General features: G+C 27.1%; 1 protein-coding gene across 3 annotated transcripts in view; it reads left to right on the forward strand.

The window, feature by feature from the left end:
• Positions 1 to 8,583: 8,583 nt before the first annotated feature.
• The window catches only part of LOC122309572 (GPCR-type G protein COLD1), a 36,897-nt gene continuing 33,360 nt past the window's right edge, over positions 8,584 to 12,120 (forward strand). Inside the window, exons 1-3 of one of the 3 annotated variants that reach the window (XM_043123082.1) lie at positions 8,584 to 8,941; positions 9,085 to 9,185; positions 10,583 to 10,690. In XM_043123082.1, the coding sequence (XP_042979016.1) occupies positions 8,724 to 8,941; positions 9,085 to 9,185; positions 10,583 to 10,690 (427 nt within the window). In that variant the 5' untranslated portion in view covers positions 8,584 to 8,723. Of the gene's footprint in view, positions 8,942 to 9,084; positions 9,186 to 9,744; positions 9,792 to 10,582; positions 10,691 to 12,120 lie in introns of those variants that run through there. The other 2 variants (XM_043123081.1, XM_043123083.1) reach the window with 2 other exon arrangements.

Consider the following 12,120-nt stretch of genomic DNA (forward strand, 5'->3'; position numbering starts at 1 on the left):
TTTGCAAATTACCTTTTGTTGGCAAACAATCAGTAAGAGCTCTTCATAAAAATACCTTGATATAATTAGGGACATTAAGCTTCCATAATCTATTCCATAAATGATTTTTCTTTGGTATAACAGATTACTTCCTCCAAATTTTCTTTTCATTTCCATCATAATATGCACTCTTCATTATAAAGAGTCCATTTTATCGAAGTAAAATGATTGCATTAAATGATTGTCAAAGAATTATAAATGTATCATTATCCAAAACAATAATATTGATATTAATATTACTTCAAAATTGTTCACTTAAAACCATGAATTTAAAATTAAAGTTTATATTTATTTAGTATTTTTTATTCATTCTTTTCTTTAAAAAAATTAAAATGATAAATTTTTTAATTGTAAAGAAATTTTATAAAAATAAATTAAAATTTTTTTTCTAAAACTAAAGATGATTTATTAGAACAGATCTCTAATAAATTAGAAAATTTAAGTAGTAATACTACATCAACTTCTAGACAATCTCATATTAATATATTAAGTAAAACATACTCACCTGATTTATTTGATTCTAAAATTAGTAATATTGAAAATTAATTTAAAGATTTACAATTAAATATAATTAGAGGTGATCACTTTAATACATTCTCTGCTAGAAACTCTAAACATCATGTTTATATTACTTGTAATTGGTATTCGAAACCTACCCCCACAGTATATGCAATTTGAAAAAAGGAAACATATAGTAAGATCTGCTTTTTCAGCAGATGTATTATATGAATGGAATATAGATGGATTATCTGAATATGAAATATTAAACCATTTCTAAGAAATGATTATGGTAGCTAATGTTTATAAAACTAGTAAACTGTAAAAGAACAAATGATCAAGTAGCACATATTTTAGTTATAGGTTTTATTGGCCAATTAAAAGGCTAGTGGGATCATTATTTTTCACAAAAATAAAAAATAAGAATATTAAGCCAGTATAAACATAATGAAAATATGTAGGAAATTAAAACAGAAGATGATCAACCTATAGAAGGTGCTGTTAATACTTTAATATTTAAACTAACCAAACACTTTGTTAGTGATCCTATTCAATTTAAAGAAAGAACTAGTAATTTATTAATTAATTTAAGATGTCCTCAATTATCTGATTTTATATGGTATAAAGAAATATTTCTAACTAAAGTTATGATCAGAAATGATTGTCAACAATCATACTGGAAGACAAAGTTCATAACCAGACTTTCATATTATTTGTCCAAAAGGTACGAGAATCATTAGTAAATCAGATGGTACTATTGATTTTATTAATCTCACATATGGTGATATAATAACTACTATTAACAGAACTGGTATAATTATGTATAATGAACTAAGATTAAAAAGTAAATGGATAATGAAAAAAAATTTGCTAAGAAAGAGTTAGGTACCTTTTGTGAACAATTTGGTTACACTCCATTATTAGCAACATCTAGAAGACAGGAAAAAGTAAAAAGAAATTATAAGGATTACCCAAATAAAAAATGAAAATGTAAACTACCTTATAAAAAAATAAAAGATAAACAAATATATAATAAACTTATAAACATACAAAAATTTTTAGTAAAAAGAAAAAACAAATTGTTTGTTATAAATGTGGAAAAGTTGGACATTATTCATCAAATTGTAAAGTTAAAAAACAAATTAATGAATTAGATTTACCCAAAATAGTAAAAAAAAAAATTATTAAGTATTTTTATAATACATTCAAGTGAAGAAGATGAAAGCTCTTTAGAAGAAGAAGAAATTTATCAATTAAAATAATTAAACCTCTCAGAACAATCTTTTGATAGTGAATCAGAAGATGATGATATACATGTTTGTAATTGTTTAAATAAAAATAATTATATTTGTAAAACAATTAATGTATTGTCAACACATGAAAATATTATATTAGAACTAATATACAAAATTAGCAATTCACAAAAAAAAAATATTTAGAAAAATTAAAATATACTTTTACTAATCAAACTACTTTAGCACCTACCCTAACACTTTTATCATATAATTTATCAGAAATAGTAAATAGATTTAAAACAGAAACACAAAAAATTACTTTAAAAGATCTACAATAAGAAATTAATGGAATAAAGAAAGATATTGGAAATCTTAAAGCCTCTAATAATAAATTAGAAATTTGAATGAACAATTGATACAAGAAATTATTCTACTAAAATTGAAAATAATAATAATTCTCATAAAAATGAACAAGGAGAAAACTTAGCAATAGTTATTATAGAAGAACCAAATAATTTCATTAATCTTATTAATAAAATAAATTTCCAAAAATAGTATACTAAAGTAACTATCTCTATTAACATATAATTTTCTGTTACAGCAACTGCTTTATTAGATTCAGGAGCATATTTAAACTGTATACAAAAAAGAATAATACATTTTAAATATTTTAAAAAAATAAAAGAGATATTATCTCAAGCTAATAGAGCAAAATTAACATAAATTATAAATTATCAAATACACATAATTGCAATAATGGAATTTGCTTTAAAATAACATTTATTTTAATAAGAAACATAAGCACTAGAGCAATATTAGGAAATCCATTCCTAATCTTACTCTATCATTTCTCTGTAACAGATGAATGAACTTCTACAAAAATATTGTGTAAAGAAATTCAATTTAAATTTCTATTTTTCTCAGTTTCAAAAGAAATTAATGCTTTAAAAGAAGTTTCATTGGTTAGAATAATTAATCTTTTAAGTAAGAATAAGATTAAAAGAAAAGAAAAACAAAGAAATTTTCTAAAATAAGAATTAAAATACAAAAGAATTGAAGAACAATTAAAAGATCCATTATTAATTCAAAAAATTATAATTGAAAAAGAAATATGCTCTAATTTACCTAATACTTTTTAGAATAGAAAACAATAAATAGTTGAATTAACATATGAAAAAGATTTCTCTGAAAAAAATATTCCTACTAAAACTAGACCAATTCAAATTAGTAATGAATTATTAGAGTTCTGTAAAAAAGAAATTAATGATTTATTATAAAAAAATTAATTAGAAAAAGTAAATCACCATGGAATTATGTTGCTTTCTATGTTCAGAAACAAGTAGAATTAAAAAGATGTGTTTCTCATTTAGTCATAAAAAGATTTAAATAAAGTATTACAATGGATAAGGTACCATATTCTTAATAAAAAGATTTATTATTTCGATTTTATGATGATACTATATTTTTAAAATTTGATATGAAAAGTAAATTTTGGCAAATCTAAATTGCTGAAAAAGATAGATACAAAACAACATTTACAGTCCCATTTGGACATTATGAATGACCTGTTATGCCATTTGAATTAAAAAATGCCCATAGTGAATTTCAAAATATTATAAATGAAATATTTACTTAGTTTTCAATAGTTGACATAGATGATGTATTAATCTTTTTTTCATCTATTGAACAATATTGGAAACATTTAAACACTTTTGTTCAAATTATTAAACAAAAAGGATTAGTTATCTTAGCACCTAAAATAAAACTATTTCAGAATAAAATTAGATTTTTTGGACATGATATACACCAAGAAACTATTATACCAATTAGTAGAGCAATAGAATTTGCTAATAAAGTTCTTGATGAAATAAAAGATAAGCAACAATTACAAAAAATTTTAGAAATTTTGAATAATGTGGCAGATTTTTATTAATCTCTTAGACCATTATTTAAAAGATTAAAAAAAAATCCACCACCATGGACTGAAAACATACAAATATTATAAAATAGATAAAGTCACATGTTAAGAAATTATCATGTTTAGGATTACAATCTTCTCATACTTATAAAATTATTGAAACAGATGTCTCTGATCTTGGTTACGGAGGAATTATGAAACAAAAATTATCAAATGATTCTAAACATATTATTAGATTTCATTCAGGCTATTGGAATCCTACTCAAAAGAAATATAATACTATTACAAAAGAGATTTTAGCTACTGCATTATGTATTTTCAAATTTTAAGATAATTTGTTGAATCAAAAGTTTTTACTTAAAATAGATTGTAAATTATTCAATAAAATTTTGATTAAAAATGTGAAAAATCTGGCTGCTAAACAAATATTTGTTAGATGAGAAACTATTTTAAATATTTTTTATTTTGATATTGAACATATTAAAGAAAAATCTAATTTTCTTCCTGATTTTTTATTTCGAGAATTCTTACAAGAAAAATCATGTCATTCTCAAAGTTCTGAGTAAAATCTAAATCTTCCTATGTGAGGCCATCATCTTTTTCTTATCCTTCACATTGTCCTTCTTCCACCCCAAAACCTTACACAGTATAGAAAATATTACTACAAAATACCAGGCTATCTTATAATCCATTCTTACAATTATTTTCTTCAAAAATATCAACATATTCAAAAGCTGTTTCTACTTCTTCTTATACTCTTTCTCAGATTATCAATCATCCACTATTATCTCACTCTTTTACAACTCCTATTATCTTCAAAACTCATTGGCACCCAGTTTTTTCCATTTAATATGAATTATAGTACTTTACCAATCCTCAAAAATTACTTGATGCATTTTATTACCAGATTGGCATTATGTTCCACAAAATATTACAAAAATTCAAAATTTTTATGAATTTATTTTAGTAGATATATATTCTGTTATTATTTCTAAAATCTCTCGTTCTCTTCAATCTCAACCTTCTCAACCGATATCTCTGATTATTACTATTTATAAAGTTACTATTAAACAAGTCCTTAACTCAGAGCAGTGAGGAAAAAGTTCTTATCTGATAAGAAGATTTTCTCAACCATATAATCCACTCTATTTTGATTATTATGACTACCAGTAGATATAGACGAAAACATTTTTAAGAGATAATAAGAATTTGCGCCATTCCTGATTTCTTCACTTTGATAAATTGTAAAAAATTAAATCTCTCCCAAGATGGTTCCTGCTATGGTGGGATCAGTTTGAACCAAAATCTCTCATTCTTCTCATTCCTCTCTAAGAAAGTCTTCAATTTTTTACATTACAAAATGATTATTCACATTCTCTATCACATTGTTCACTACTTCTTCTTTTCTTCCTCAAAACAAAATTAAATTGGATCATGAAGTGGGAATATATTATTGAACCTCATCTCTCTCCAAAAAACATTATATTCTTGGCCTGTCAAGTTTCTATCAAATGGTGGGAAAAATATAATTATGATCATGTATTCATGTTATAAAAATGTTTTCAAAGATTAACAAATTTCCTGAGGTGTTAGTCCAATGGAGTAGATTTCAAGTTCAATTAGCATCAATTATCAATAAAAAAGATCTGAAAAAATTGACTAAAGCTATATCACAAGTTTTAGATAGTGACGAGGAAGAAAATCCTCAATAACAAGCCAGATTATCTTCATTGCATTAAGCAACATCGACAGCAACAGTGTCATCACCAATTAATCAGGTATCTCTTTTTCAATAGGCATCTCATTCTCAAAATTATCAACATGCCTCTCATTCTCAAAACTATCCACCATATTGGATGGATTTTCAAGATCCATTTAATTTGGAACTTTCAAATTATTATTCTTAAAATATGTGATTCCAAAATATTATTACTTCCTCAATTATCCAACATGATAAGATTGTCAGAACCATTATCTTTTTGATCTTCTGAAATATTATCTCTTTGAAGAACAAGATAAACAACTGCGTCTATTATTATCTACTATTTGATTATTATTCAAGATTAGACAAATGATTGTCAACCATTGCAAGTCAATAATGGCAACTAACTAAAAGATAAAAGACTTTGTCTATGCTACAAATTATGGTCAATTATTGTAGAAAAGGGACAATAAGGTATATGAATGTAAATGAGACAATAGACTTTGTATATTATAGGCGTCTATTATGCTAGTGTTAGTCAGCACATATTATTGACCTCCATTGTATATATGTCTAGAATAAAAAGAGTCTATATGTAAATTAATGCATTCATAATTCCTCATCTGAAGCCATTCAATCTCTCGCTCTTCCTACTCTTAAAATATATTCTCTTGTAAACTAAGCCTCATTTCATGTCATCTACTCTCAACTCATTTAATAATTAATCTCCTTATAAGTATTATATTTTTAATGAAATCTATTTTATCAGATTCTGTCTTTTATTTATGCAAAGGGCAGGTTCTACCGCATTTTATTATTTGTTTTTCTTCTCTTATTTTATCAGGTTGGTTATACCGCCTCTTATTATAATAATATAATTAATTATATATTACCTGGTATACGTATATAGTATCAAAAGCATTGACTATTATATATTGGTATTCTATTTTCTTATTTGCAATCTTATTGCTCTATTGCTACTTTCTATTTGAATTTCATAATAGAATATTATGCTCATAATATTGGTTTTACTAATCTTTATGAAGTAAGTTGCGAAGAATATAATTTAAGACTTGAATTGAGTAACTTAATGGAAATAATTAAGCATCTCAAAGAAAAATAATCATTAATGAGATTAGATTATTATTCAATGATCAAAGGATATCATACTTATCAAAGTAGACAAGCTACTATAGAAGATTAGAAGATTATTGAGACTTCTTAAGAAAAGAAATTAAGAGTATAAGATGTCGCCTAAGGATTCCAGTTTTATAAAATAAAATTCACTGATACGGAATTTTTAACACCGATAACTCCTATAAAAGAAAATGAAGTATATTGGGAACCTTGTGTTGGCAAGTCATGAAAAGCCGTTGGACAGTCCATTCGTGCCAAGAAAGCTTTATGGGTGGTTCTGGTAGTATTCTCTTGAGATTTTGATCTACTCATTTATCTTTGAATATATGAAATCTTTGTTTTAAAAACCTATCTCAATGAATTCTTTATTTAAGTTAGAAGAATCTACTGCTAATATACCTATAGAATCTGAACCTGATAATATTAACTAAGAAGACTATAGTACAATAGACATAAAAAGAAATTGATAAGACTAGACTATTTCTAATGTTCTTAAGAATCAAATATACAAACAGCCTATTTTCTCTTCCAAATTATCATTTTTTACTATTCATACCATTAAAATTATAGAAAAAACTATTAGTTTAAATAATAATTATGAATCATTACAATTATTAACAAAAGAAATTATTGAGCACCATAAAGAACAAAAATATTTTTTTATACATATTGAATTAGTACAAGTGGCTATAAAATCACTAACTAGCTAGAAGTGGATTAAATGTCTCAGTATTACTCTATCTGAGAGACGGAAGACATTATAATTTTCATGATTTATTACTTAGAATGGTAGAGTCTAACCTTTTTCAAGGTCCAATTTATTTCAATTGTTATCCTAATTATTCACTTTCATTATTTGATACTAATATTTTACATGCTTTAATGTTAAATATTAAAACAAATGATTATCATATGATGAAATGATCACATCCTTTAACTGTAGTATATAGAATTCATTAATAACTGATGAAAACAATATTAGAGCCACAAACTCTTATTACTAATCTAAAATGCTACACATTATTATTAGAATCTAGCATATCAAATTCTAATATACAAATTCCTAAATAAATAAATTGGAATTAAATTACTCTCTCTAATGAATGACAGTTAGAAAATATTATTCCATTATTCAAAATATAAAATAATTCTAAAAATGATTTAGATTATATAGATAAAAAAAGGACAGAACAATCCAAATTGCCTTTCAACATTTTAGAAGTTCATTATCACAACATTATTCTTCACCAACACCTTCTAGTTATTATACACTCAGATGTGTTTTTACTTTAATTTCTAGAAATAGATATCAAAATTTTGACACCAGATCTCAAAATTTAGATTCGAGGAATTATTTTTGAAAATATTATTGATACACGAATATATATTGTTAATCATCCTGATGTAACATCCACATCTCACAATCCCCAACAAGGAAAATAACCTTATTCTCCAATATATTTACAAATAGTTGGAGATGATGTTCAAATATTCATCCTGAATAAAGAAGAATTTAAAATTAATAAAGATTATATAAAACAATATTATATGAAAGAAGAAAATAAACAGAAATGATTAATATTTTTTTCTACTTTCACAAAAATAGAAAGAGATTATATCTAAATAAAATATTATAAGTATTTAAAAAGTGTATAAATTGATATACCTTTCTTCACATGGTTTGAGATATATAAATCAAATTAATTATCAATTATAAATATAACTACTAATCAATAGAATAAAGAATATAATAATCAAATTATTTATGAAGAATATCCATTTTGAAGCTATTAAATACAATTAAAGAAATACTCAAATATGAACCTTTCCAATAAAGTAATATAATTCTATATCATAAAGTAAAAATATTATAATATAATCTAATAAAATAATTATATTAATTTGTATTTAAAAATTATGAGTAAATAAATTTTATAAAAATAAATTTATAAATTATTAAAATAATTATATTGACGTAACGTACTCGTGTTTTGTAACTTGTTAACTTTCTTTCTTTGAATTTTTTAATGCATTCACTGACTTATCCATTCTTTTAAACTCTACGGTTTCTTGTCTCAAAACAGGCAACTATTTAACAAATCAGAAAAGCTTTCGCGAGAAACACAGATTCAAATCTAGAAAGGGAACCCGAGAGCCGAGACTGAGAGATAGAGAGGGATTTTGTTTTTGAGAGATGGGGTGGTGGGGATGGGCGATCTACGAGAGTGTGGTTGTTTTAGGGTCGCTGTGCCTACTTGGCTGGGCGGGGCTCTGGTTCCTGAATCGCAGGCTTTACAAGGAGTACGAAGAGAAGCGTGTTTTGGTCCAGATCATCTTTAGCGTCGTTTTCGCCTTCTCCTGCAACCTCTTCCAGCTCGTCCTCTTCGAGATAATTCCTATACTCTCCAAAGAGTACGTATCTCTCCCCATCTCTCTCTTTCCTCTCTGTTTGGTTCCTGAGAAACTACCGAGTTGTTGATTTATCTCTTTTTCACTTATCTTTCCGTGGAAGAATTTTTTTTATTAATTCATTATTTTTCTCGTATTGGCTGTAGGGCACGATGGATGAACTGGAAGCTGGATTTATTTTGTTTGATACTGTTGCTGGTTTTCATGCTGCCTTATTATCATTGTTACTTGATGCTTTGCAACAGCGGTACGTTGCCTTTTACTAAATTTTTACTAATTTCGTTAAATTATTCCCTCCATTTGCTATAATTGTTGTGTAGGAAAGTCACCCATAAACAAAAAAAAATGTTGTGTAGAAAAGTTTCTTCGTGTTGATTATTAGGAGCTCACTGGTGCATTACATTGTGTTGTAATTGATTCTCTGGAGTCTTTCTTTAGTCGGGATTTGGTTTAGCTTGAGTTCCCATACAAGCTAAATCTCAGTTACTGCATCTCTTAGCCTCGTTACATGTTCAATCTTTTAGTATTAATATCTTTTGTACGCAGGAATAGCTGTTCTGTTGAATCACCGATGTAATGTTTGTGTAGAGCCTTTGTAACAACTATTTGATTGAATATATGAGAAATTAGTACATAGTGTAAAAATTGGTGTTTATAGTTGGCTAATAGCCATCTTGCATGTTTCAAATTTGCTACTGTATATGTTCTGTAACAGATTCATACAGAAAGTTTAAATGCATTTAATTAGTATGGTCATGATCTCAGTCCATGTTCATTTCATTAAGAGTTGATGTGGCAATGTGCAGGCTTGGTTTTTAACTGTTCTATTCATAGAGCTCAATTGGGCAACAAGGTTTTGGGCCTTTCACTCTTCTTGAATTTGATTTAATATATCAAGCTCAACATCGTCTCAATCGCTAATTTTGTGTTTTTATTCAACATGCAAAATTCTCCACAAATATAAATTGCTTATTATTATTATTATTATTATTATTATTATTATTATTATTTTACAGCTCAAAAAAAAAAAAATTATGCATACTTGTCAAGGTGCAATCTAGTGTTCAAAGGATGGGCTTTAGATTTGAACATCCTGGTTTATTTTATTTTATTTTATTTTTATTATTATTATTTTTTTATCTATCTCTACCTACTTGTTTGAAATCATTTACATTAAGCATAGGACTATGATTGTCATTAAAATATTTGTAATACTCATCATCTACTAATTGATAGTCTAGAAAATTAATGAATTAATAGTTATTTTATGTATTTTTTTCAAAAAGCTTCAAAAGCGTGCTTATAAATGATTATAGGGAAGCTCCAAGTTCACTAGCCTTTTTGTTGTTATAGCACTTTCACTAGGTCATTTTGTATGATATCAGACCACCTAGTAAGCCCAACCATGTGATACTGGAGCATTACATGACATGGATGTGACGAGGATGTCATGAATTTATGAGGCGCGGTATGCTGTTTAACTAGTGGATACCGGTATGCTGATGAAGATGAGAAAAACATATAGGCCTAACGTAAATCAATGATTACTAGAACACGATCACCTTTTACAAGCAAAATTTATAAGGGCATCACTGCGGTAATTTTCTCTCTATCCTTATCCTTGTTAATTTGAATATGTCTCAGGTGTGAGGAAGGAAAGGGCTGCACTTGGAGCTATCTTGTTCTTGCTTGCATTTCTTTATGCTTTTTGGCGAATGGGCATTCACTTTCCCATGCCTTCACCTGACAAAGGTTTTGAGTTGATCCTTGTTAACTCTTAGATAAATCTTCTCTTTCTTTGATTACCCTATTTATTTAATGTGTAACAAATCAAATTTAGTATGAGAGGTTGATGAATGGGGATATTATTGATAAGGAGAAGTTTTTCCGGTTTCTAATAATTTCAAGGGACTCCGACTTGGCTAGTCATTTGGTTTATATGTCTATATGTGGCATGAACATTCTTTTCATTGTTAAAATGATATCAAAGCCAATCTCTTGTTAAAGCTACGAGACTTTAGCTAGGCCACATACAACAGAATGGCTTGATGAGGATGTTAGGGATTTAAAGGGGAGGATTCTAATACCGTGGATTTAGTTTGAGAGGGTGTTTAATGAGATCCTGCATTAATTAAGAGGGAAAAGTTCTTGTGTTATATTGGTTCCAAACGATTCTACTTGTAAGCATGACTAGTCCTTTTAGAGTATAAGTCAAATACGTGACTTGGTCTTTTGTTGAATCTTTTCAAATAGACGATGCACTAATGAATTATGTTTGTATGCCCCAATGCTCTGCTGTCATGAGTAGTTCCCTTGCATTTTAGCCTAATAAGTACCCCTTCCCCCCCTTCCCCAATGTTATGACTATTATTCTTATCTTTTAAATTGCTACCACCATCTTTCAGTAAATTTGCATATATTTCATTGTTTTTTCTTAAGTTTTGACTTCATGCCACACATGCCGATGCTCAAAACTGGAGCTTTAATTTATAGACAAAACTTAAACAATGGCTGAGAAAATAAAACGTGGAGTTCTAGGACTTGAAAGTTAATGATATAAATTTAAAGGCAAGAATGTCATGAAAAGACATCTTTTTGCGAGTAGGATCGGTTATATTGTAAAAAACGCAGGAACCCAAACCGAGTTTACAAAAAAGTATACAAGAGAAAACATTAAATAGAAATCAAAGATATTGGAAAAAGAGTACAAAAATCTACAAAATTAGAAACACCAATGAGGGCATTAATAGAATAACACTCAAAATGTGATTCAAGACAAGAAAGTTGTAAAGTTGAGCTTGTCTTCTCACAACTCTCGTAACTTCAGGCATTTCATTCTCTCGGAATGCACCATACTAAGCAGGAAGGGTTCACATTCCTAATAACATGAATATCATTTTGACCAGACTTTCTTTTCCAACATGCCAAAAGCTCCAACATCCCTCTAGGCATGACCTGGTCAACTCCAAACATCACAACTTTTACTTAATGTCACAATTAAAATTGATTCCTTCATTTATGGTGAAAGTTCTGTTAAGGATTGAAAATTCATAGATTGTTGAGGTTAAATATGTCAATATGAAATTTGTATCGTTAGATTATGTTTGAAGGCATTAGATACACAGTGTCTAAATTGACAACACAACATGATAAAAAAAGTATTGAGGATGTCAATGGTCTTT

This window comes from Carya illinoinensis, chromosome 5 (genome assembly GCF_018687715.1).
Source record: "Carya illinoinensis cultivar Pawnee chromosome 5, C.illinoinensisPawnee_v1, whole genome shotgun sequence".
Lineage (NCBI taxonomy): Eukaryota > Viridiplantae > Streptophyta > Magnoliopsida > Fagales > Juglandaceae > Carya > Carya illinoinensis.